We start from the raw sequence: 25,227 nt of genomic DNA, 5'->3' as shown, positions 1-25,227 counted from the left end.
AGACAAACTGTATGTGCCAAGGGACTGTGACGATGGAAGTGGCCTCAAATGCCCCGTAGTAAAACTGGCACAGTCCAAAAACCTTTCGAGTGGCTGGCACTCCTCTTACAGCGCTCGGAGCGCTCGGAGCCCACGATGGGAACCTCTCGGGCTATGCGGTTGGGTTTTATTTTCGTTGTTTGAGCGCTTTGCTTAAGCGTTGGCACTGGTGAGAATACGCAATAGATTATACGCGGAGAGTTACTGTGACGCGAGTTGGCACAAGATCCGACATTGGCGGAGCAGACTCTGAGTGTGAGCGCATGATCGCTTTCAAAAACCAGAAACTCGAAGTAGGATAGCGGCACTGCCAAGGCAAAGTGAGACCGTGTGGAAGACGGAAATCTGGCGCACTTCTGCCAACATGCCGACGGTAGTATGGCACACGATATCGCACCGACGAACAAGCGATTGAGCCCCCGGCACGAGCCAAACTGTCTTCGCAACTTCTAGAAATTAGTGCAGTGAAATATATCATGCCGCGTCAGGACACACCTCCGGCATCCGGTTGCATTTCAGACGTAAGACCGGATTCCATGTGAACTGAACACCAAGTCACTGGTAGTGAGCTGTATCACAAGCTGTATAGATACCTTAGTTTGAGATGTAATTTGTTTCATTCTCATATTGGCGACACTCTGCTAAATGCATAATTGAAACAACATACCGCCATGCACATGATCTCAAACGCAGAAGCGTCTGACTGCGCAGGGGATCAAATCTGAATCTAGAAATAAAGAACTGCGGACCGCGAGTGCCCGAGATTATTACGTAGATTTGGAGAGACTATTGGGCCGCCGGGACCTGGAGGAACATACAAATGCCGCTTTATTGAGATCTTGAGGTTTGTGTGGTAGCGCCAAGTACACAATGTCTAACTCTGTATGGAAGGATGTCGTGTGAGTCGGAGGTGAGATTTCGCAATCCTCTGGGTGTTGAGTAGAGTAAGCTTCGTGCGCAGCATGTGCTCACCTCCCCGATTCCATATAAAGGACGATGTATGGCACTCCATCGAATCTTCCGCAGAGATATGCTATGTTATCGGAGCTGTGCCATATGCTCCTCCATCCAGACAAGTTCAGGCGACACTGGCCAAAACGATAGCGGCGAAGAGCGACTCGGGCCCGCCTGAGGGTGGGACCTTGGAACCGCTGCCGTCGGCGAACAGAGAGGACCTTGACTTATTTAGCGCACCAATGGTGCACGTGGCTATGTGACACTGGGCGCTAATGGTGCAGAGCATCTTCGCGGAGTTACTACTACGCTCAACTTTGGATATCCGTGATGGCGTCGTCGAATCTAGCTATTCTCACGAAGTCTCACAAGATTATTGCCGCGAAAAAGCGTGCAAGGCGAGAACAAATCAAGGAGATTGTGTTTGATGACGGTGCACGCAGGTAGAATTCTGCCCCAGCTCGCGTGCGATAATGTGTTTTGAGCCCTGCTGTTGTGAACAGGGAATTTTTGACCGGCTTCCACAAGCGCAAGCTGCAGAAGAAAGAGGTTGCCAAAAAGAAGGCTCAGGACCGTGAAAAGCAGGAGAGGTTGGAAGCCAGGAGAGAGGTGAGTGGTCTACACCATCATGCGAAGCGGACTCACTCCGCACCGCTAGAAACGTCAACTGCTAGCCGAACGTGCAGCACAGAATGTTGCGGAAGTTGAGAAGGCATACGGAGGCCACGTTGGTGAGCTGCACTCACTCTACTATCAGATTCCTTCTCTTCAACCTTGCTACAGAGGACGGAGACGGCAGTGATACCGAGTGGTCGGGTCTAGAAGGAACCTTGGCTTCACCTGACAAGGGAAAAGGGAAGGCGCAAGAAGAAGAATATGAATATGAGGAAGAAGTGGCCACGGTGACGGTTGTCGAGGATTTCGATCCAGACGCTCTCATCCACGGTCAGGACGATCGCCGACCCATCGCTGGTGCCGAGCGTGACGGGGCTGCAGCTACCTCTGAACCCCCGGATGTCGCCAATCGAGCGAGACACAAGCCTAAACCCGCCACTGCTGATGTACGTCACGACCGGAAGAGAAGTGCTCCAAAACCGAAGGACATTAAATACCAGACCAGCGCGGCGCGAAAGGTGGACAGATTGAAGCAGCGACGCAGAAAATCTGAAAAGGCTGAGAGAGCAGGAGGAAAAGCATCGCGCAAGGGCACGTCTGGACGGAAGAAACGGTGATTCACTGTTGTTGTCTGCATTAGCACATACTCTGCCGCTCATGGCAATTCATGCTCTTTTCCGCGGTTAAACATGGGAATGTTCATATATACGTCCCTTGAGCTTACTACATCCCTCGATACACATTTATCAAATCCTATATCTGGACCTAGTCACCTTTTCCAACCCACCCATGCAGCATAGGGTCCATCCAACACATCTCTGAGGCTCCAAATCTCCCATTGCCCGCCTGTTGCGGAGGACAAACTCAACCATCGGTCAAGGAATTCTCTAACAACGTCCTCCGCCCTCAGTTCGACGATTACCAACACCGTAGTATCTCTGGGGACAGCTAGGCAGTCTATCGTTGATAGCAACGCTGGCAGGAGTGATGGATGGTAAATGCAGTCGACCACTAGGAGCAGATTGACCGGTGCGAACGAGCATAGCGATCGGCGGATGGATGGAGAGGCATTATGCAGCACAACCCAATCCAGTGCTTCGGCAATGACGTTGGGTGTGTGATCGACAATCCTCCCGCGTGCATACTTGGTCTTCTGGGACGTCTTCGCAGCAGGGGGATTCCTCGGTGAGTTATGCGCGAGATTCTTCCGTATGAGCGGGATTAGATCCTCGATGTCGGTCGCGGTATAACGCATAACAAGAGGTGATAAGACAATGCTCAGAAGTCCGGTGCCGGCCCTTGCTAGTCGCAAAGTAGGTCCGTCCGGATGCCATATGGGAGCAGAAGTTCGCACGGATGTTAGCACGTAGTCGCAAGGATAAGAGTGATGTGATGACAGGAATAATAGCCTCACCCCAGCTCGAGAACATGTGCATGTTTCAGCAGGTCAGGATCAAGGAGCGCGTCTGCCGCTCGGGCGTGATGTTGCCTGAGAACAGTTCGTGCAAAATCAACGCTGGCGGCATACCGTCAGATAACAACTGAGCAGCGTGCCTGAGCAGATACCAGGCACCTGTACAATGAAGTAATAGCCTACCTTGCATGCCAAAGCACGCTGCCGGTATCTCCTTTGCGACTGCGGAGAGCCGTCTTGTCTTGGAACAGTTCTACTGTCAGGGTCTGTTCCTGACGAGCAAGCTTCTTAGAGTTCTGCCTTGTAGATGATTGAGTTGGACCTTGTGCAGTTGAGTCATGAGGTTCATCGAGAGTAAACTCGATTGTAAGGGTGTCATGATGCGAGTCTATGTGACCCAATCCACGGAAGCCAGTCAAACCGTTGCAAGGTCCTCGTGCTGCAAGGGACGTGTAAAGTAGAAAGATCTAGGCTCATAGTCAGCACATATGCTTCGATTGGTAGCCGAATGGGACTTACCTCCTCATCTGCATCGACGACACGCGTTGCCGTAGCAGGAAGCCGCACAGGACCGCATGCTTTGGGCGGAGAATCTGCTACAGCTTCTTCCTCATCGACCATCTTGTCTAAATACTGAGTACTGAATACTAAACGCAGGGTGTCCAACAAGGGGATGAACACAACACAACTAAACGAAGCTCGGGCGCGTTGACGTGTCTCATCACGTGCGCGTCGCGACTGCGACCAGCTGCGACCTCGAGGTACGACGTGCACGCGGCTTCAAGCTCAAGCGTATCCTTCATCTACTTTCATACTCTTCATTTCTTATACACATCGTGTAACCACCCTGAATAGCTCAGTCTCTCGAGAAATTCTGTGCACTGGTCACAATGAACTCGTTGTATACCCTTGGTGTTCGTCAGACAAATTCAATACAAGCCGACTTAGAGCGTTTGAGGAATGGTGACAAGTCAGCAGCCCTATTAGGTCTGTACGCTTCACCTCTTGTCAAATGCTCAGTGTAAGGGCCTTCATAAATACCAAATGGTTCTGATGTTTGACAGGGCAGATCTCAGCGTCCCTCGCGGCGATGCACAGAACAGTGGACGACTATGATTCAATGGCGAAACGGGAGATCATTAAAACGAAGCAAGAGAAAGCCGTCATGTGTGTATTGCTACTCGCTGTCATGCTCAGAAGTCCTCATCTCAGTACGACTATCCAGGCGAGTTCAGAAGTTCCGCGCAGATTATACGGAGCTACGCGCGCAGTTCGAGCAAATTAAGGCAGAGGTTTGCATTCCAGGATGCTTCTCTGACCATGTACTGATCCACCCACCTCATCGCCATGTTCACTTAGAGCGAAGCTGCAGTTCGCTCCGAACTATTAGCGTCTTCTTCCTCAGCCACTCCCTTAACACCAGCAACAGGAGATACGCGCCGACGATTTATGCCTGGACAGCCACCATCGTCCTCAGAGATATCAGAGTCTCCCTTCCGTGCAGGCGCTGTGCCCATGTCATCAATGCGAGAACAACATGCACTACATGAGCATACCTTCATTCAAAATACAGAAGCAAAACTCGACGACTTCATTGCGCAGGGCAGAGCCGTTCTTGACGACCTGGTCGATCAGCGGAATGTGCTCAAAGGCACACAGCGACGTCTTTTGGATGCTGCGAATACATTGGGTCTCAGTAGAGACGTCATTGGATGGATCGAGCGGCGGAGGTAGGCACTTGGTTTTATTCAGTTGGACATGGTATAATGATGCTTCATGCAGTACTCAGGATATGTATATTTTCTTTGGCGGTGCGATTCTCACTTTTGTCTGCTTCTATCTCATCTGGAGGTATCTTGGCTGAGCTCCTTCGATGGACATTATACCTTTTTTTTTGGACTCCCGTGTACGTGCTAGCTAATATAGGATAGTCCGAGCGTGAAACTACTGTCCAGCGTGCACCCGCGTCGTCAGCAGTCCGCATTACTGGCATGCACGTCATTGCGCAGGCAGGAGCACGCTGCCACGATATCGCTACATTACCGTTGTCGGCCCATCATCGAGAACTGCTCTCTCGCGATTTCCTGACGCTCAAAATTTTATTAATCCCGTGCAGTGTGTTAGTTGCATCTGAAGACGATTGCCTGCGTTGAGGTCATTCGTCTCAAACCTAAACATAGCAGAGTATCGCAACAGCACGTCTACTTCGATTGCTCCACAGCACTGCTTGCTCTGATATGCAGTAGGATCATGTATTGTTCGGCTTCACTAGCCACGACATCGAAGACGCTTACAAGCACGATGTTGACCGTTGTGGCGTACGCACAGAGTGAACCTTCTTGGGAGATCTGGGAAATTCAAACTATTCGAGCTCGTTTTGCGCCGAGCAATAGCCATGATGTATAAGCATTGAATAAGGACGAAGACCACACGATCACTTAAATATCGACTACTTCACTGTTAGTTGTGGTATGATCCAGACACTACAGGGAAGGCAAGAGCTCGAGCACTTCTATCCATCTTAGGCAACATCCTTACCATGAATATACGAAGAGAGCAATTCATCTTTACAGATGCTCGCCAAAGCATAGGATTGGTGTGAATCCAGGCGTAGAGTACACGCAGCAAGCGTTCGCCAGAAAGACAGGATAAAGAGGAAAAAGGCCGATTCTAGACTACAACGATACACGGCAGTTAACCCTGAAGAACTCAAAAGATTTACACCTTCCTGTAAACCATGGCGACGTAAGTTGTGATCGCTAACAACGATAGAAGACACTTACGCCATTCCACCGTATCCCATACCAGCGCCTTGCTCTGCAAGCTTGCGCTTCCTGAAGGCCTGAATATAAATGGGTTGTCAGAACGACGCTATCAAGGAAATCCAGCGAGAAAATGATCTTTTCGGGACCGAGAAAGTAGACACATACCCTACGGTAGCGCATGCGCTCGAAATGCATGAGCCCGACAACAAGCATACCGATTCCAGTGATTGTACAGAAGATGACTAGCCCGACAGGCAGGATGAGAATGTGCCGGCCGGGAACGACGAAGGTGACGACGGCAGCGGAGTTAGCTGTCTTGGTAACGACGCCAGTACTTGAGGCCGAGGAAGCGGGAGCCGACCCAGTTGCAGTCGCAGTTGCGGCGCCGGCTGCGTTATTGACTGGGGCATTACCGTCTGCGGCAGACGCGGATGCAGCCTGTCATATATATTATGAGGAGTGGTCCTCCCATCAAGAAACCGGACACACCGTTGCAGTTGCTGCAGAGCCGGAGGCCGCGGAAGCCGAAGTGGCGAACGCGACGCTGGAGGCGACCGAAGACTCACCCTGCACAGATGGCTCAATACCTTTTCAATGCATCACATTAGCTTCTACGTACATTCGCGATGACAGCGGGTGGCGCAGGAGGAGCAGTCGCTACGCTCGCCGCCGCCGTTCCGGAGGCCGCACCAGAAGCGATCGGGCGGTAGGTGCAAGACTTGACTTCCTGGTATGAGCCGTCGCTGTTTGGAGTGAGGGTAATCTGGCACGTCTCCATCATAGTACCACCCGACCTATGAATAAAGTCAACTTCGTCGTGTAATTGTCAGATAGTTTAGGGGCTACGTACGTCTCGACCATCTCGCTGGTCTGTACAGTTGTGGGCCGCGCGGACTGGCGCGCAGCAAGGAGTACATCTCGAGGGTTCGCAGCAGGAGCAGCATGAACAAGGGCGGAGGAGAGCAGTGTGAGGAGGCAGGCGACAAGCGAAAGCTTCGATGAACCGAACATCTTGATGTTTAGATCGGGAATTTAGAGCTAAGTGTAAACGAGTGGAGACTGGCTCCTGTAGTCGACTAGTAGAACGGCAAGTAGAAGGCAAGGAATGGATAAGCCCCCAGGGCAGAAAGGGTCAAGACCCGAAAGGTGAGAGTAAAGGCGAAGAGGAAGGGACGATAGGCACCGTGGACCTCTGCCATTCAAGGGGGCCACACTTATGTTCTCACCAATTATGATCATCTTAGATTCCATCAATACATTTCGACTCCGCTGCTCTTTTTGTTACTTCATGAGTACAATACCTCAGCTCCGCTTCTAACGCTAGTAATTGGCCGAGGTCAGTGCAACCGGCAGGCACCGTCGCAACACCCAGTTGTCAAGGACTGCGGTAGACATTTGATTGTTGGACTTGATGGATGTCCAGAATTACACCTTGTGTGACAAATCAGGTTTCCATCCCAAAACCCGAGGCTGAGAGACACGCTTGAGACACGTATTTCATTCGATTCCGAGTCTGGCCTGACATGCGTGAGTAGCGAGATGTATGAGAAGTCTCTAGGTAGTCTTAGATAGTGTCAAGTAAGAGCAGACCAATGTACACGCAGATGCGGCCCAGATTTCTTACGGATAACATCAATCCAAAACACAGCCGCCATCATCGCATACCGCCCTCGACGGCCTTGTACATCTTGCCGTCACTGATCCTACGGCGTTGGCGGAGTTGCATGATGAACCCAATCATCCGCGCCAGGAGCTGTGTACCCCATTGCTCATATGCTAAGGACAGCACGATGTTGATGACTACCGCTATTAGCAGTGTCGTCCGCGCAGAGAATGGTAAAGGTACGAGCTCCAGGAGACTTGCAAGGAGACGGGGTCGGACAAGCAGGACAACCAAGTTGAAGGCTGAAAGGCAAGCTAAAGAGAACATGAAGAGACCTATGTCGGCCTGTCAGCAACAACTCTGAGCGTCGGCGCCGAGGCGGCCGGGAAGACATCACCATTTGTCCACATTGGGCGACGATACGGAGCCCCGATGCTGAACACCGCTGCTACCAGGATGTATTGAAAGCATGAGACCAGGAACAGGGCCGAATTCTCGAAATTAGTGGCCTCAAGCTGGTCATCGTCTGAATTCGGATCCGCAGGCGGGGGCGGCTCGTACCTAGACATCTCGATGAGATCGGCATCGGCTGCGAGACGTTTCGAAAACATTACCAGTCCTGTCTCCGGATCCAGAAGAATGCCCAGAATTGGATGGTCACAGTGATCACGATCTGCCCTACCAGACTGGCAAGGACTTTCTTTGACACCAAGCTGGCCGTGGGACGTTTCGGGTGTATCTTTGGGTATGGCAATGTTCGACCCACTGTGACAGACAAATCAATCAGCCGAGAGAACGTCTTGCTGAATGGAACACGTACTTGTGACAGCAATGGGGATAATGATGAATAAGTCGATGTATAGAAACTGATACCAAGGTTCAGCGCAATGCATAGATTGAGACAGATGTTCACCGTACCTGCAAATCTCCAAGAGAAGATGCAAACGAGTATAGGAGTGTTATTGTAGTAAACTGTATCAGCGAGTACAATGCCCTGACGAGTGATGTCAGATAGCAGAAAGGAGGGACGAACTCGCTGGCTCACATATATTTGAAACAACTGAAGCTAGTAACGAGTGCGGCACGTCCTTCTTTAATGACTTCTAGAACGCAGCTTATATCCGGGGTACGACTTGTAAACGGAGCGGCGACGGAAGCCTCAGCTTCTGAAAGCGATAGACCGACGTCCGCCGCTTTCAGTGCAGCACAGTCATTAGCGCCATCGCCACACATGAGAACTGTGTAGCCCAGGCTCTGCAACCGCTCTACAACCTCGTTCTTTTCGTCCGGCGACATCCTGGCGAAGATCTGCGCTTTGACCAGCATCTTCAATCCAAAAGCATAGCGGAGCATCGGTTAGCGAAGTCTCTGGTGAGCTAGCGGAAGACTCACACGCTGCAATGTCTCCAGCGGAGCGTGATTAATCATCCACCTAAACACATCACCAGATATCGCCAGAGTATAATCATGATACTCGTGATCGGCGGACTCGACGAGGTGGTGAGCAGGAGGCGTCAGAGGCTTGAGGCTGTAATCGTCGAGTTTCCATGTTGGTTCGTCCAAACTCGACCATTCCAGCCTAGATAACGGCGTTGCCAGGTTACCTGGGTAGAGTTTGTTTGTATAGTTCAGTAAAGAGGAAAGATGGTGCGCCTTATACCTGATACGAAAACGGGAGCGAAGACGTGGCCTGCAGGGTTGATCATTCCGCATTCTCTCGCGACACTAACGGCAGTCAAGGGGTTGTCGCCCGTGATCATGCGGCAGGTAAAGTGCGCTGCCCGAAGCGCCTGTATCGCGGGCGTCGTTCCCGGCTTAAGCTTGTTCTCGAAGATAACGAGGCCGAGGAAGCGAAGGCCAGACTCAGCCTGTTCACTGAACCACAGAAGAACAATTAACGATATCCTCCGGCACACGTGAAAATGCGTACCGTTTCATTTTTTGTGCCTTCAGCCAAGTGAGGCCTTCGATGCTCTTGCCGGCGATAGCTATGACTCTGTACCCACGCTTTGTGTAATAAGAGAGCAGGTCGTCATAGTCATGCGGGACTGTCATCTCTTGGATGAGAATATAGTCTGTATTAGGCTCAATGCTGACTCACAAGAATCTTTCTCGCAAATGTCACCCATGATTTCTGGGGCACCCTTCACGTACACTTCCATACTACTGCTCCGCAGGCGCTTGACGATCACGCTCATTCTGCGCAATGCGGAGACGAAATCGAATGTTTTTATCACGCCCAACTCGAGAAAATGTGCGTGCTGAACAATTGCAAAATGAGCGACTATCCATGCGATATAAGACGAGGAAGACACAGACTCTACCACCTTTCAGCGCGTCTTCAAGCCGGAACTGAGCGCTACCTGGGGGGCGCACGACCGTCTGCACTAGTGCCGCTGGGCGGTCGCCGCCTGCCCGGCTCTTGACTACGCCCGTGCCCGCCACATCACCTTCTTCTAGCGTCCACTTCGTGAACTGGAACATCTTGACGTCAAGCGGGTCCCCGATGACCTCGCCATCGATCTGCTTGAGCGAATGACACGTCGCCAGCGCGTGCAGGAAATTCGTCTTGTCGCGGCTGGACGGCAGGCCATGTACGTCCTCGAGAAGCTCGCCAAACCGGTCGACATTCCGCTCTAACGCGCGCACGCCAAGGATGTCTAGCCCGTCTTCAGTCAGCGTCCCCGTCTTGTCGAAGCAGCACGCGTTAATCTGCCCGGCGACGTTTATACGGCTCGGGGAGATGCAGAAGATGCCCAGTTTGCGCAGGCGGCTGATCGCGAAGCTCGTCCCGATGGACAACGTCGCAGGCAAGGCGGGCGGCACCACGACCGTAATCAGGTCGAGGGCTCTAATGAGGATCGTGCGCCATTTGACCTATTTGTACCCGTCGATCAACGAATCCGGACAGTCGACGACGGGCGGATTACATACCCCCAGCCTAACAAACTGAACCGCACTGGCACAAAATCCCAGACCGGCAATCCCAGTCAGGACGAGAATGAACCGAATCGAGTCGCGATAAAACTTGAAGCCCGTGGGCTTTGGGAAGAGCATCGAGCGCACCAACGCCCCTTTCGTCGTGTCAAACCCTACTGCTATGTCAGAAGATTGAGCACAGCTACAGTGGAAGATACCAACCGGTCCGCGCGACAAGCCCCAGCGCCGGCGTCCTGGGACTGCCATCGGGGGCTAACGAACCCCGCATGCGCACCACGCGCGTGCCGGCATACAGAAAACTCTTTGACATATCTCCCGTGATATCCTTTCCGTCCTTGTACCGTGCCAGGTCTTCGTCCCTTGCAGGCACTTTGCCGACAGGGACACTTTCCCCGGTGAGCATACTCTCGTTGACGATGGCGTCACCTGAGAGAAGGAACATGTCGGCGGGCAGGGTAACCAACGACGGCTCAAGCAAATTCACGATATCACCGGGCACGATATTGGCGGAATCGGTCTCCACCCCTGAAACGGAAGAGTGAATTGCTGTAGAATGAAGTCAGTGAATGACTGCTCACATCCTCCGTCATAGTATACTTTGACAGCGCATGTAAACCGAGACATTTCTCGCATGCGAGCGATCGTCTAGAAGACTTAGTCTGGATACGATTAAGGTGCTTGCAGGACACACCTTTCTGGTCTCGAGAAGAGTCGTGGCAATGCTGATAGCAGATATGAGGGCGATGCAAAAGGCGTAATAGTAGTAGTTGTCAAGCGACCACAATATGATGCTAGCAATCTGGAAGACGTAGAATGGGTGGATTATCTACAGACATGAGACTATCAGCCCACTGCAGCTTTGCACGTGGGATTCACCAAACCTCATCGATGAGCAATGATATTGTGGATTTCCCCTCAATGTCGATCAGGTTGGGCCCGAAGAGCGTACATCTTTGTTGTCGTACAGGGGTGCTGAGACCATGCTGGACGGATACTACGCCTGTCCAGGCCAAATCGCGCCAATCCCTATCGAGGTGAGGATGGTGAATGTTTGTAGACTACATTATGTCAAAGGTTGATACCTGACCGTGCCAAAGAGACCAGTACGAGGATCAAGCGCAAATAGAGCGTAGCGGTAGTTGACTACAATCAATTGGCTTAATGCTTTCACGCCGTCTTCAGCGCGACCATTTCCGTTGACCGAAGCCCCTGACGTGCTGTTCCTTGACGGGAAGACAGTAGATATGTCATATGGATATTCTATTCGCCGAAGGGGGAACAATGCGATGTCTCTGTAGACCGTCTTTTACCCGTCTGAACTACCGTGCTCGTTGCTGTACGAAAGGAGACCCACCTCAATAACGACGAAGCCATATGTGATATCCTTGAACCCCTTCTCCCGGCAAACACAGCGCAACCATAAGCGAGGAAACCAACGACCGAGTAAGGCCAGAATTCCAAATGTGAAGACGCAACACAGTCGCCAAAATCGCTGTCGCCAGAGCAGCACCTCATAGCCAATCATACGGATCTGAGTGTCCTCATCGGCCAAATGAATCGTCTGTCGACTAGATGGGCCTGGTGGCGGTGGGGACAGAGGCTCAAAATCACCCATCGCTATGCGCGTCTCGCCGCCAAAGATTGTGTCGCCCGACATGAGCGGCAGCGAGGGGCCAGCGGTGGGCGAGGGGGGATAAGACCCATAGTCCAGCTCGCTTCCGCTATGTGCGTTGCTCGCTGCGTCAGTATGCTCACCATCAGATCCCTCGCTCTCGTCCTCTTCGCCAGAAGAGTAGCCCCAGCGGTCGTCGGCCTCGTCCCCCAAATCCAGAGCGTAATCAGAGCTGGCGTTCGATCGCCTGCTGCTCGAGCGACGGAGGAGATGCGTCCGAGACGTGCGGCTCGAGACAGAGGCGCGTCGGCTGTGTGGCGGTGACTCGGTGAGATGGGTCCCGCGCCTGAACATGTGCGCGATGTTCTCAAACATCGTCGCGCGGTGCGGTTCGGGGGACGTGGAGGACGATCGTCTGCGCCTCGGTCGCCTGGCCATGTCATGGCTCTCGCCTTCGTCTGACCGGTCGTCATCCTGAGCGCTGCGCTCGACGGACCCGTATGAGACCTTGCTGTCGCGACTCATCCTGCGGCTACGACGTTCTCCCTGGGCCCGAGCGCTATCCTCGCTTCTTCTGCGGGATCTTGAGTCTGCGGACCAGGCGTCGCTGTTGCGTCTGCGATGGTCTACCGACATCCTTGAAATGCTGCTGGGGTTCACGGAATGGCCTGGGCCATCGAACATAGCTCCGCCGCCTTCGGCGCCATAGCGCGAGTCTCTTCTGCCTCGAGCATTGACGGCGAGAGCTTGCTGAATGTCAATTGCAGAAGCACCTTCAGTGTAATCATAGGCCGCCCCGCTAGAATCCATGCGATAGGACTGCCAGAGATGCGGTGGAAAGGACCTGAGTGACCCTGGGGACAATCCAAGGTTTCCGCTCTCCGGATATTGTCCAGACACCCAACGAGGTGCGGAATGTTCAACGAAAATCATAAGGCATGTTCGAGCGACGATTATGTAATCTATCTGCTGCCATATCCGGAGCTCGGAATATGCAGCATTTATTTATGGGGGCGACGATCATTATATATAGATATTCGGAGCTGGCTAGAGCTGGCGCAGGTTGGAGGAATTGTCTACTCTGCTCTCAGGGACTAGCGAAGTGGCACTGACAGCCGCTATAACCGCTCTGCATTCTTGACTACTGTATGCGTATCCCTCATGCTAGCTCGTTACCCCTGCAAGATGACAGATGTAGCCTTCCTCAGCTCTCTGGGCGATCAATCCTCGCTGTATAAAATATGTGCTCGAGATGAATTGATCACCCTGTCCCGAAAGCCATAGCCTGAGTATGATCCCACAGTGCTCAGAGTTCATTGCTCGGGGGAGCATGCTTTGCATCTCCTTGCGTTGAGACGGATTGCACCTTTTCTTTAGCTTGCTCTGTCATCGTCGTCCCCGGTGGCGTGGCATGGGTAATGCGCTTCCGGACAGCCTACTAGGCAATTAACCACTATAGGCTAGCTGCATCGCACTCATTCTCACCTAGGCGGTACTTCTGTCGAGAACCTTGTCGCACCGGCAAAGGGAATTGGTTAATCGATTCATCATGTGTAATCTCTTCTGGCACCTAAGATGGTAGTGGACGAATGTCTATGAAGATTTCTCCGCGCAGGAAGTGTCCCCGCTCGACGCAGACATTCGCATGCCGTTCGACGCAAACACATTCAATTGTAAGCGGTGGGAGGATGCATTAAACTGATTCAAATGTGGACAGTTTGTCTCGCTATCGTAGTATTGTTGCTGCCCTCGCCAACTCTGCTCAACGTCAAAGTTATTCAGTCAGCGATCTCTCTTTCTGTGCGGGGAAGCCAATGGTCCGCGAGCGCTCGCTTCCACTATCTTCAAAAGCAAGAGAGCGTGATGCTAACTGACGCAACCTCGCCAATGGACGTTGACAGCGGCTGGCGTGTCTGAATGCATACAGGCTGATGGCGCAGCATTCTCATACTCTAAAGTGAGCGCTCCCTGCCATACCATCCTTCCCTGCAATTCATATGTTATCCCCTTTTGGGGTCCATTATAGCCGGCAATGCCGTATATTATGCTTCCTATTTCAGCTTGATGCCCGCTGGCGATGGCGTACAAATAGTAGGACACTTCGAATTCCAAGCATGATGCATCCTGATCCTCATTATGTCGACGGGATTCAACAGGACGGATGCTTTAGTCATAACCTCGCTTCTATTTCTGATCCTACTCATCAATCGCCTTGCCCTTTCTACCCGTGGACATCGTCTACCTCCAGGACCCAGTCGCATACCATTCTTGGGGAACTTGCATCAAGTTCCGCTGGTCGACCAACAGAAGACGTTTGCTGAATGGATGCAGAAATATGGTGCGGGTTTTATCGATATTGTACATTATATAGTGTCATCCTAAAGTGGTCTATGTTATATTAGGGGATGTTATATACATTGAGCTATTCAGCAAGCCCTTTCTCATCGTGAGCTCAGTTCAAGCCGCGCAGGATCTCATGGAGAAGCGGGCAAGCAAGTATTCTGATCGCCCGTATTTCCTCCTGCTACGCGAATTGTGGGTGCACTTTACCATATCACGATGTGCATGACTGATGTGCCTAAAACAACACAGTGTCATGACCAAGCCGCTCATGATATTCATGTCCTATGATAACAGGTACCGGCGTCTTCGACGATGGTACCAAGGCTCGCTTGAGAACAAGGCCGTGCTGGAAGGCTATCGCCCAGTACAGACAAGGGAGATCGGCAGACTTCTATCCTCGCTCATGGAGACATCCGAAGACTTCATTTCCCATATCAAACGGTACGAGAACGGCTTCATGACCGGTATTAATCGTTTCATTATACATTTTGTCAGGTTCAATGGTGCCGTAATGCTGGATATTGCATACGGTCATCGTGTCACGTCTGTCGACGATGAGTTCATGATATTTGCCGACAAGACCATTGCCACTATTACGGCCCTCGGAAGCTTTGCTGCAACCCTTGTCGACTTCTTCCCGATCAGTGCGTATCTCCTTCCAAGCTTATACTGTGATGAACCGCTGAGCTCTCACCGCCATGTGGCGGGTCCAGTGAAATATCTTCCGTCCTGGATGCCGGGCAGTGGATTCAAGAAGCAAGCGGTGAGGGGCAAGGAGATGTGGGATGCTATGGAAGACATTCCATATCAGAAGCTGCGCAACGCCATGGTAAAGTGTCGATTGGTGCAGCACAGGAACAATACTGAACCAAATCAATCAATGTGCAGGAGTCCGACTCCGTGAAACGGTCATTCACAACCTTCATGCTCGATGAGGTATCGCATGATGGCAAACTGACTGAGGACGATGAGATTGATGTCAAGGGCTCCGCGACTCTTATGTATGCAGGTACGCGTTCTGTGTAATGTACATCAATGTTGCTTGACTTAAAAATGATATACAGCTGGAGTGGACACCGTGCGTTTGTTCGATCGTTCGGAAATGTCCTGCTGAACGGTTAACTACACATAGTCTATGACATCGCTTTCCACACTGATGTTGGCTATGACAATATATCCCGAAGTGGCCCGAAAGGCGCAGGCTGAGATTGATCAGGTAGTCGGGTTATCCAGACTGCCAGATCTCAGCGACAGGGATGTCCTACCGTATGTCGAATCCATTGTTAAAGAGGTGTATCGGTACGTAACTCCCAGCCTCATTGTCAAACTGGTTTGACACATCTCGCAGCTGGAACCCTCCCGCTCCTTTGGGTATATGAACTCTGACTTACAGATGAGCGATGTTGCACTGATACCTTTTCAGGCGTGCCTCACTGTGTACGCGATGATGACAACTACCGTGGGTACGATATCCCAGGAGGATCAATGATTGTTCCTAATGTATGGTGCGTGTGTTTTGCACATTGTGTTGAACACTCGACCGAATACTTGACAAGGGCTATGAGCCGGGACTCGGCACTGTACCCGGATCCGGAAGCATTCCGGCCTGAACGATTTGAAGGGCTGGATGCCAATGCGACAAGCCTACTGGATCCTCGGAAATATGTCTTTGGTTTTGGTCGACGGTATGGGTTTCCCACGACCGGCGCTCCCTGTGCTGAACCGTTGTGTAGTATCTGCCCTGGACGGTATCTTGCGGACTCGAGTGTCTGGCTTGTTACCGCGAGCATTTTAGCGACTATGAACGTAGGACGGGCCCGCGATGCAGCTGGTCATGAGATTGTACCTGCACCATCCTTCAAGAACGGTATTATCAGGTGCGCTCTATTGTTTGTCCAGGTGCGAATGTGGCTGACAAGTTGTTAGTCATGTCGATCCCTTCGTGTGCACAATTCTACCTAGGTCTGAGCGAGCGGTGAGGCTCATTGAAGAGCTTGTAGCACACAGTGCAGAAAACCCTATTGTGTGAGCTGCGTCACTTTCCCACTCTCATACTTCATATCATAGCACATTGTTGTAATCGGCTCCGTAATTTGCGTTTAATCGCATGTAGCTTTAGCGTGGGCGCCGAATTGGTCACGCTCGGTGATACATCCTTGCAATCCGCTTCTACAGTACACTGAGCAAGACAAACAATGAGATAGTAAGTGCCACCACGTACTTTATACCTAGAAACCACGTCGAGCCAGATTGGCAGATCGAGGTCGACAATTTTGGTTTGGTGATCTCCTTCGACTATCTTCTATATGCTGCCACCGATAGAGAGCTCCGACGAGCTCATCTGTCTACCTGAAGGTATTTTGGTCTGATGGTGTGAAATATATGTAGGACTGGGTCACCTCGTGCTTCTGCCTGTATCCAGATGCCAGGACATGTTTAGATGTATACTACGACACTTGCCTGTTTTGTACATCCACTTAGCGCCAATCAAAGAGATGTCCAACAAGCGCCCATCCTTCCCCGTTAATCGCACCGACTATGTCTAGCAGCAAAGGCGGCGCATATGGGACACGCGCTTCTGACACAGACTTCCGGAAGAAATGGGACAAGGAAGAATACGCGGAGAAGGCACGTCAGCGCGACGAGGATGAGAAGGAACGCATGAAGGAGAACGAGGAGCGCATTAAGCAAGGTACGTCTGTGAGCCGCCACACTCCGCTGTTGTTCATCTGTCTGGTTTGTGCTAGGAAAGAAACCCAGGAAGGGTCGCAAAGATGATCTACCAAAGCCTACAGAACTCATGAAGCGCCGCGAGGGGCCCCTTGAGCTCGACAAGAACCTTGGTAAGACGATGGTCGTGCAGAATGCCGGCACGCGCGGCCCCGGCGTACCAGGCTTCTATTGTGAAACATGCAATCGCACGTACAAAGACAGCACAGGCTATCTCGACCACATCAATGGGCGCGCACGTAAGGATATTTGTTGACATTCCGTTGGAGCTCCTGACCGACGTCTCACATTCAGATTTGCGTGCGCTCGGCCAGACGACGCGGATAGAGCGGTCAACGGTCGAGCAGGTCCGGGCCCGAATAGCGTATTTAAGAGAAAAGACGCGTGAAGCCTCCAACGCAAAGTCGTTTGACTTCGAGAAGCGCCTGTCGGAGGTGCGGGAGCGTGAGGCAGCGTTGCGTGCAGAGAAGAAAGCTGCGAAGAAGGCGCAGCGTGAACAGGCCCTCGTAGAACTGGCGAAAGATACGGGGCCGGCACCAGGCGGGGACGACATGATGGCGATGATGGGCTTCGCTGGTTTCGGCTCGTCGAAGAAGTGATCGTGCGGACGTTGAACACGAAAGCGACTTGGCCCTGATTGTATGGACACCCACTATATACATATATCCTTTGGTTTCCTGTCTCTAGACACTGATAGCGTCTGGGATCAGTGGTATCCATCGCAGACAAGACCAGGATTCAGTCCCTATATGCACCGATGTTGCTTATTTTTCAAGGTGAGAAGGTGTTGCGTGTGCATGCTATCATGAGCTCGATGCCAACTTATAAGTGCTCTTCCCTGCCAGTGGCTTCTAGGGCACGTCCCCCTACGGCGATTCATCATCGCCTTTAGGAGTAATGGGGACGTGGTTTCGGTGCGCCTTCTTGAGCAGATGTCACTGTTATAGAACTGACGTACATTAACGAGTGAACGATATCTAGGACAATAATGCCCTTCGCAAGACCTTCATCATCGAGCTGCTCTCGGCCGCTTGCAGAGCCACATATACTGCAACACAACCCCGACAAGGGGGTTGAGCATGCGTCATCCTTTCTACTCCATTACGACTTGTCGGACGTTGAGAGCATGGTGATAGGCATTGTAACCCCCATGCATTGCATGGCGATCTACGGTTGCCGCCGAACGGGTCCAACAGGCTTGCGCACGACTTACGGAGGGCCTTTCGAAAAACTGCGCTCAGTCTGCGCTCGAACCTCCCCGACTCTTGAGTTTTTGCGTGTTCAAGACGTGCACAATATCTGGAGTCCTAGCACAAAATCATACATGAAATGAAACTCAAGAGTGGCTTATGATGACAAACAAGTGTAAGACACGTCGAGGGAACACGTCTAGTATCGTCAAAGCGATATACTATGTGTACACAATCTACAGAAGAACGCCTAAAGCTTTGTCGTAGATACCGGCAGATGAGGGAAGTGTGGCGGCCCAATTATCCGTGGCCCGTAGGCCAGCCATGACGGCCCTCCTCCCATGCCAGTAGCACCTACGCCTGCGCCTTCCATTATGCTCGCGCTACCATTAGCACCAACGGACGCCGAGGGCTGGGCGGAGCCCGCCGAGCGTGTGGTCATGATGTCATGGACCTGCGATGGATCATTGTTCGCGATTTGTTGCATGGGTGTCAATGTTAACGGAAGCGACTCACCTGCATGCGCAGCCCGTGCATTCCTGCACGAACACTACGAAGCTCCTCGTTCGTGTGTAGGGCATCCTGGGCACGTGCACTCCCGAGCGCGCCGAGCGCGCCGGCGAGCGACACCAGCATGCCGTGCAAGTCTGCAAGCGTCGCGGGCAGCGGCTGCGACGGATCGAGTGGGGGTACGGCAAGCGCGAGGTTCGGTGCGAGGCCGGGGCTGGTGTACGGAGGCACCGGACGCGCGGTAACGTTGTACGGTGTAGGAAGGACATAAGCCGCAGGCGCAGCAGCATTAGGCCCCGCAAGGTGCACCTGGGGGGCATGCGAGCGGTGTGGATGGCCGGCTGCTGGATGTTGTGTGGCAGAGCGCAGGAAGTCAGGAGAGTACACGTCCTCGTCCTCCGCTGGTGGGAAGTAGGAAGCAAGATCGACGGTTTCAGTCCCTTCCGTTGCGGATGGCGCCCTGGAGTGAGAGAGACGGGAAGGTTGTACGGGTGATTGGGATGACGGCTCAGGGAGAGCGCTCCTTGATGGGCTAGTAACCTGCGAGTCGCCGCGGTGACCATATTCTCCATCCCTGCTTATCCCAGAACCGGGAGCAACCGAGTTGAAACCAGCATCGTCTTCACTGTACCAAGGTCCGAGAGCATGCTTGACCGCTTGCATCTCATGTCTTAAAATGTTGACAACCCCTTCCAGCGCGGATATGCGATGTTTTAGGAGCGCATTTTCCACTCTTAGAGGGTCCTCTAATTGTACGGAATTGCTGGTGCTCGATGGAGACGTGCTTCCTGTGGCCTCTTGCTCATGGTTGGCCTGAGATGTCAATGAGGCAGAATCAGTATGATTGGTCGTGTCAGTAGGGCCCAGCACTAGACTTGCTTCCAGGCCATGCCCTGACGCAGCTGGCTCTTCATCTTTGGACTCATCGTTGTGGCGATGGCGTGTGAAATCTCTGCGTAGGACTTGTTTACCACATCCTTTGTGCGAACATGCAACCTCTACATATTCGCAGGAATCACTGATGTGAGCTGGAAGTAATAGCCTCTGGCATGTGTATGTACAGCCCGCGGGGCGCTGTGGACATTCAACAACCATCTCGTCAACCAGCTACGTGATTATCAGCAGTCAATTGTTGGGACATCGAAACAAGCGGTGACGCCACACGCACGTTGCGAATGAGAGGGTCTGCGGGCCCGAGGTCAAGAAGCGAGAGAGGACATCTGTCGATGGGACACTGGCGAGAGATTGCGATGGCGCGGGCAATACACTCATAGCAGAATGTGTGACAACATGTGCGGGTCGTGCATGGGTCGAGAAAGGGGGTCCTATAGGCGGACGTAAGATCCGTTTGGCAATTCAGAGTGGTATAATGCACACCTGCATATGCAGCACACCTTCATGTGACAATCACGGATATGAGCAGGGATCCTGAGCCGTGCGGCGGAGAGAACTGACAAGATTTGGGTTGGGCGTGTCCACGTACGTGTACGAGGTCACCATACCACCCGAGGGTGCTGATGCCTCCATTCAATGATAAAGAATCGTATTATAGCCTGAACCGTTTGAGGCCAGTAAGCTCGCTGTTTATGTGGGCCGTTCGTCGAAATACGTAAAACGAAGCGAAATGCTGGTTCATGAGAATCATGTGTCTAGTGCACGATGCCTTTGAACCCACTTTGCAAGCAGGAAAGTACCACTGTGAGCACAAACGATGCAGTCTCTCTCACGAGCTGAAGGACCGACTTGGCAGGATGGAAACAAAAGGCAGAGGATGAAAGCGAGGAGTGACTCGAGGAGAAGCGGACGAAGTGCGGGGAACGGAACGAGGAACGATCGGGCCGATCGTTACCTCGGACATTGCCGAGGTGATCTGAGCGGGCGCCTGCTCTCTACCACCTTTTGAGCGGCAACCTCGAGTCATCCTAGTCTCTTTCCTCATATCCTCGGGTCTCCAGACCTCTTTAAATACTCCCTGTGTTCAGGCGAGACACAGGAAACATTCACTATGTCTTTCCCGCCGCACGATTGTAAGTTGACTAGCGAAATCAAGATAAAATCGCGTCGGATCTGATCAATTTCGGTAAATCAGTGTCTGCACCATTTAACTTTGCAAAGGAGGAGGAGAAAGTCCTCGAGTTCTGGCGCGGAATAGACGCCTTTGGGACTAGCTTGAAGCTCTCCGAGGGAAGACCAGAGTTCTCGTTTTACGATGGTCCCCCATTCGCAACCGGTCTCCCACATTATGGTCATTTGCTAGCCGGAACGATCAAGGTGCGTCACGAGCTGCTAGCTGATCCTCTATGCACGCATGAAGGACCATCCGTGATACTACAATGGCTCCTCCGTCCGAATGTCATTTGTAACCACCGGGCAGAACTCTGTGGCTCATTGCTCCGCATTCATTGGGGCTCACATAGTCCTGTGGCACATTTCGGACCAGTGGTCACTCATTTAGTTTTGCGCATCATCTTGCGATACTTATGTCTTTTAACCTGTGATCACTTACGCATGTCGTGCTGATATTCATCTCAGGACATTGTCACTCGCCATGCGCACGCGAGTGGATACCATGTCACCCGTCGCTTCGGCTGGGACACACACGGCCTCCCCGTCGAGCACGAAATAGACAAGAAGCTGGGCATCACCGGCCGTGAAGACGTCATGAAGATGGGTATTGCCGCCTACAACGCCGAATGCCGCGCGATTGTCATGCGCTACGCGTCCGAGTGGCGGCGCACCGTCGAGCGCATGGGCCGTTGGATCGACTTTGACAACGACTACAAGACACTCAACGTCACCTTCATGGAGAGCGTCTGGTGGGCGTTCGGCGAGCTCTACAAGAAGGGGATGGTCTACCGCGGGCTCAAGGTCATGCCGTACTCGACCGGCTGTCTCACACCACTGTCGAATTTCGAGGCGGGCCAGAACTACAAGGACGTAAGCGACCCCGCGGTCACGGTCGCATTCCCGCTCGTCGATGACCGCACGACGTCCTTACTTGCATGGACGACAACGCCATGGACGCTTCCGTCCAACCTCGCTCTGTGCGTACATCCTGACTACACCTACGTGAAGATTCACGACCAGGAACGCGACCAAAATTTCATACTACACGAGGGCCTGCTCCGTACGCTGTACAAGGATCCGAAGAAGGCTAAGTTTAAGAAGCTCGGCACGTTCAAGGGCACAGATATGAAGGGCTGGCGATATGTGCCGCTATTTGAGTACTTCACGGATCAGGTACGCGTCGCTGTTACCGGCGCTCGGTTGTTGATACTGACGAATGCTGGATAGTTCGAAGACAAGGCATTCCGCGTGCTCAACGACACATACGTGACGGCCGAAGACGGTACCGGTATTGTCCACCAAGCCCCCGCCTTCGGTGAGGATGACCACCGGATTGCCATTGCGAACGGTGTGTTGCGTCCTGAGGAAATGCCCCCATGCCCGATCGACGATGCTGGCCGCTTCACGGACGAAGTGCCCGACTTCAAGGGTCTGCACGTCAAGGTACGTATGGGTCTCATTATCACCTATACATATTATAAAAGGAACTGGTTTTTCACAGGCTGCGGACAAGGACATCCAGAAGGTTTTGAAGGCCAAGGGCCGTCTGATCGTGCAGTCGACCATTAACCACTCCTACCCCTTCTGTTGGCGGTGAGTCTTGGCATGGCACCAGGCTAGCTTCCCCAATCTGACAAAAATCCGTATGCAGCTCAGGTACTCCCCTGATCTACCGTGCCATCCCTGTGTGGTTCGTGCGTGTTACGCCCATAGTTGATCAGCTTGTTGCAAATAACAAGGAGACGCGATGGTCAGTTCCGTCACAAACCCGCTGTGTACTCTTCATTGACAGCCTCTCCAATACAGGGTGCCGCAGAGTGTTGGTGATGGCCGTTTCGGCAATTGGCTCGCAAACGCGCGCGATTGGAACATCTCGCGTAATCGGTATTGGGGCACGCCCATCCCGCTCTGGGCGAGTGAAGACATGGAGGAGGTGAGATCCCCTACCAACGTTGAATATAGGCCATTGCATGACGCAACGCCTAGATTGTATGTGTGGGCTCTGTTGAAGAGCTCGAGACGCTTTCTGGTGTCAAGGGTATCACGGACTTGCACCGGGACAAGATCGACCACATCACCATCCCATCGAAGCAGGGCAAGGGCCAGCTCCGGCGTATCGAGGAGGTCTTTGATTGTTGGTTCGAGTCCGGCAGGTGCGTTGCGCTTCCCTCGCCCTTCCCATACCTTCGTTGATAGGTCACGCGCAGCATGCCGTACGCGCAGATCCACTACCCGTTCGAGAACCAGGATACGTTCCAGCAAACGTTCCCGGCAGATTTCGTGTCCGAAGGTATCGACCAGACGCGCGGATGGTTCTATACGCTCCTCGTGCTCTCAACACACCTGTTCGGCACCGCACCATGGAAGAACCTCATCGTATACGGGCTCGTCCTCGCAGCGTGAGTCATACTCATCACGCATGTAGCGTCGGCAGGCTGACGATGTCCCGGCCTCCACAGCGATGGCAGGAAGATGAGCAAGAGCTTGAAGAACTACCCTGACCCCAACGTCATCATCGACCAGTACGGCGCCGATGCTACGAGGTAAAGCCACTCACGAGCCTCCCTAGGCGAAGACTGATGGATTATTGAATAGAATGTTCCTCGTCAACTCGCCCATCGTGCGGGGCGACAACTTACGCTTCCGCGAGGAGGGCGTGCGGGAGGTCGTCTCCCGCGTTCTGCTCCCGTGGCTTAATGCGCTCCGCTTCTTTCTCGGGCAGGTTGCACTGCTCAAGAAGACGACTGGTCGCGCATTCCAGTACGATGCGCACGCGCCTCTCTCACAGAATGTGATGGACCGCTGGATCCTCGCGCGGTGCCAGTCGCTCATCCGGCTGGTGAGTGAGGAGATGGCCGCGTACCGCCTCTACACCATCATTCCCCGTCTGCTCGACCTCGTCGACGAGCTGACGAATTGGTACATCCGATTCAACCGGAGAAGACTCAAGGGCGAGGACGGTGTCGAAGACACAGTGACCGCGCTAAATACCCTGTTCGAGACGCTATTCACCCTCTGCCGCACAATGGTGAGTGTTTGCGTCGCATTGTGGGAATGAACACACAATGAAATCGTACATCGCAGTCGTCGTACACCCCCTTCCTGACCGAAAATATCTACCAAGCACTACGCCCCTTCATCCCCGAGAACCCTGCTGCAGGCGATGTGCGCTCCATACACTTCCTTGCCTTCCCGGAAGTGAAGGAGGAGTACTTTGACGTAGTCATCGAGCGCCAAGTGAAGCGGCTGCAAGCCGTCATCGAGCTCACGAGAAATATCCGCGAGCGTCACAATCTTTCTTTGAAGGTACGAGCTATATCAATTTACAAGCCAACTGTGTTCTGATGATTGTGACAGACACCATTACGGGAACTTCTGGTCTTCCACGCCGACAACGAGTACCTTGATGACGCACGCGGGCTGCAGCGGTACATCCTATCAGAGCTCAACGTCCGTGACGTCGTCTTCACATCGGATGAGAAGATGGCGGGTGTGCGCCATCGTGCAGTAGCTGACTGGGGAGTCCTCGGCAAGAAGCTTCGAAAAGACATTGGTCGCGTCAAAGCTGCGCTGCCGAAGGTTCCGAGTGACGATATCCGCTCATACGTGGAGACGGGCAAGCTGAACGTGGATGGCATCGAGCTAGTCGCGGGCGACTTGACTGTGCAGCGCTACATCGAGTTACCCGAGGTCGAGGGCCAGGCGCAATATGCGACGCACACGGACAACGATGTTGTCGTGCGGCTTGACATTCAAGTACACGCCGAACTACAGAGTGAATGGCTTGCGCGCGAACTCATCAACCGCATGCAGAAGCTGCGAAAACGGGCAGGATTGCAGGCGACGGACGATGTGGATGTGTTCTATGTATTTGAGGATGGCACGGGTGCCGAGCTGCTCCAGGCGATGGATGAGTACGCAGAGCTGATTCAGAAGACGGTGCGCAGTGTGCCCGTTGATGTGTCCAAGAGAAAATCAACACAGAAAGTGCTGATCGAGGAGGAGCAAGAGGTCGCAGACGTCAAATTCATTTTGTCGTTGTCATGGTCCTAAAAGCAATCAACAGTCGAAGATAGGTAGCAAAGAAATGTATCACAATAGTGTTGTATCTACATAGAACCAGGTCGCTTCTCGCGCTCCAGACCCTTCGCACAGTCGCTTCTCCGACGGATCCAGCCGTCACTATCATCGTCGTCAACAAGTCGTTGTCGTCTTGTGAGACTTCGGTGCGGATCGAAGCCTATATGCGACCGTCTTACTACAGCATAAGCCAGGAGCGACCGTCGAAGATGACGTTTTCTGCCTTCAGGTATCAGACGAACTCAATGGTAACCAAATGTTTATGATGCGCTTGCATACGCCAACAGCAGCAGTTGGGAGTGAGTGAAAATGACCCAGAAGAGCTAAATGACCTATGTAAATATAAATATGGGGTTGTCCTGTGT

At 52.7% G+C, this 25,227-nt stretch overlaps 9 protein-coding genes across 9 annotated transcripts; 5 read left to right on the top strand and 4 right to left on the bottom strand.

Annotated features, from left to right (window-relative positions):
- Positions 1-909: 909 nt before the first annotated feature.
- POSPLADRAFT_1053136 (hypothetical protein) lies at positions 910-2,225 on the top strand (the record flags this gene model as incomplete). Its single annotated transcript, XM_024480350.1, has 5 exons — positions 910-938; positions 1,278-1,436; positions 1,497-1,602; positions 1,652-1,724; positions 1,777-2,225. 5 exons carry the CDS (start codon positions 910-912, stop codon positions 2,223-2,225), a joined length of 816 nt encoding a protein of 271 aa, XP_024343293.1.
- A 152-nt stretch (positions 2,226-2,377) lies between these two features.
- Positions 2,378-3,643, bottom strand: POSPLADRAFT_1130872 (hypothetical protein; the record flags this gene model as incomplete). The annotated part of the gene is made up of 4 exons (XM_024484001.1): positions 2,378-2,910; positions 3,137-3,162; positions 3,206-3,489; positions 3,542-3,643. The coding sequence occupies 4 exons, from the start codon at positions 3,641-3,643 to the stop codon at positions 2,378-2,380; spliced, it is 945 nt and encodes a 314-aa protein (XP_024343292.1).
- A 269-nt stretch (positions 3,644-3,912) lies between these two features.
- Positions 3,913-4,886, top strand: POSPLADRAFT_1131224 (hypothetical protein; the record flags this gene model as incomplete). Its single annotated transcript, XM_024484043.1, has 5 exons — positions 3,913-4,009; positions 4,087-4,189; positions 4,248-4,314; positions 4,382-4,752; positions 4,805-4,886. The coding sequence occupies 5 exons, from the start codon at positions 3,913-3,915 to the stop codon at positions 4,884-4,886; spliced, it is 720 nt and encodes a 239-aa protein (XP_024343291.1).
- A 682-nt stretch (positions 4,887-5,568) lies between these two features.
- POSPLADRAFT_1038641 (hypothetical protein) lies at positions 5,569-6,957 on the bottom strand. The gene is made up of 6 exons (XM_024477418.1): positions 6,638-6,957; positions 6,407-6,581; positions 6,277-6,354; positions 5,953-6,225; positions 5,806-5,864; positions 5,569-5,750 (listed from the first exon to the last, which is right to left on the bottom strand). The coding sequence occupies exons 1-6, from the start codon at positions 6,796-6,798 to the stop codon at positions 5,741-5,743; spliced, it is 756 nt and encodes a 251-aa protein (XP_024343290.1). The 5' UTR covers positions 6,799-6,957; the 3' UTR covers positions 5,569-5,740.
- A 484-nt stretch (positions 6,958-7,441) lies between these two features.
- On the bottom strand, positions 7,442-10,963 carry POSPLADRAFT_1131588 (hypothetical protein; the record flags this gene model as incomplete). Its single annotated transcript, XM_024484108.1, has 14 exons — positions 7,442-7,725; positions 7,788-7,951; positions 8,005-8,155; positions 8,211-8,256; positions 8,309-8,384; positions 8,436-8,716; positions 8,783-8,994; positions 9,051-9,265; positions 9,321-9,438; positions 9,492-9,651; positions 9,710-10,267; positions 10,325-10,488; positions 10,532-10,855; positions 10,909-10,963. The coding sequence occupies 14 exons, from the start codon at positions 10,961-10,963 to the stop codon at positions 7,442-7,444; spliced, it is 2,808 nt and encodes a 935-aa protein (XP_024343289.1).
- Positions 10,964-14,078: 3,115 nt separating this feature from the next.
- On the top strand, positions 14,079-16,314 carry POSPLADRAFT_1053131 (hypothetical protein; the record flags this gene model as incomplete). Its single annotated transcript, XM_024480349.1, has 13 exons — positions 14,079-14,280; positions 14,345-14,477; positions 14,535-14,726; positions 14,781-14,929; positions 14,999-15,114; positions 15,174-15,294; positions 15,350-15,363; positions 15,418-15,584; positions 15,634-15,656; positions 15,709-15,790; positions 15,842-15,970; positions 16,019-16,162; positions 16,212-16,314. The coding sequence occupies 13 exons, from the start codon at positions 14,079-14,081 to the stop codon at positions 16,312-16,314; spliced, it is 1,575 nt and encodes a 524-aa protein (XP_024343288.1).
- A 509-nt stretch (positions 16,315-16,823) lies between these two features.
- POSPLADRAFT_1031494 (hypothetical protein) lies at positions 16,824-17,614 on the top strand (the record flags this gene model as incomplete). Its single annotated transcript, XM_024476796.1, has 3 exons — positions 16,824-16,977; positions 17,033-17,254; positions 17,310-17,614. 3 exons carry the CDS (start codon positions 16,824-16,826, stop codon positions 17,612-17,614), a joined length of 681 nt encoding a protein of 226 aa, XP_024343287.1.
- Positions 17,615-19,285: 1,671 nt separating this feature from the next.
- Positions 19,286-20,510, bottom strand: POSPLADRAFT_1166513 (hypothetical protein; the record flags this gene model as incomplete). The annotated part of the gene is made up of 6 exons (XM_024487924.1): positions 20,391-20,510; positions 20,171-20,268; positions 20,093-20,109; positions 19,884-20,040; positions 19,595-19,822; positions 19,286-19,528 (listed from the first exon to the last, which is right to left on the bottom strand). Coding segments are annotated over exons 2-6 (717 nt in total), but the record flags the coding sequence as incomplete, so codon positions are not given.
- Positions 20,511-20,720: 210 nt separating this feature from the next.
- POSPLADRAFT_1177964 (hypothetical protein) lies at positions 20,721-24,922 on the top strand (the record flags this gene model as incomplete). The annotated part of the gene is made up of 13 exons (XM_024488557.1): positions 20,721-20,742; positions 20,805-20,986; positions 21,248-21,955; positions 22,010-22,225; positions 22,284-22,375; positions 22,434-22,532; positions 22,589-22,715; positions 22,769-22,935; positions 22,990-23,181; positions 23,242-23,325; positions 23,378-23,810; positions 23,867-24,088; positions 24,140-24,922. 13 exons carry the CDS (start codon positions 20,721-20,723, stop codon positions 24,833-24,835), a joined length of 3,240 nt encoding a protein of 1,079 aa, XP_024343285.1. The 3' UTR covers positions 24,836-24,922.
- Positions 24,923-25,227: the final 305 nt, after the last annotated feature.

This window comes from Postia placenta (assembly GCF_002117355.1).
Source record: "Postia placenta MAD-698-R-SB12 unplaced genomic scaffold POSPLAscaffold_2, whole genome shotgun sequence".
NCBI classification, from domain to species: Eukaryota; Fungi; Basidiomycota; class Agaricomycetes; order Polyporales; family Adustoporiaceae; genus Rhodonia; species Rhodonia placenta.
This window is presented reverse-complemented; position numbering and strand designations above follow the sequence as displayed.

Coding starts and splice junctions, on each gene's coding strand:
- POSPLADRAFT_1038641 (XM_024477418.1), bottom strand. CDS start 6,798: ATGTTCGGTTCATCGAAGCTTTCGCTTGTCGCCTGCCTCCTCACACTG. Junction 6,355..6,406: donor CACCCGCTGTCATCGCGAAT/GTACGTAGAAGC, acceptor CCATCTGTGCAG/GGTGAGTCTTCGGTCGCCTC. Junction 6,226..6,276: donor GCTCTGCAGCAACTGCAACG/GTGTGTCCGGTT, acceptor TATATATGACAG/GCTGCATCCGCGTCTGCCGC.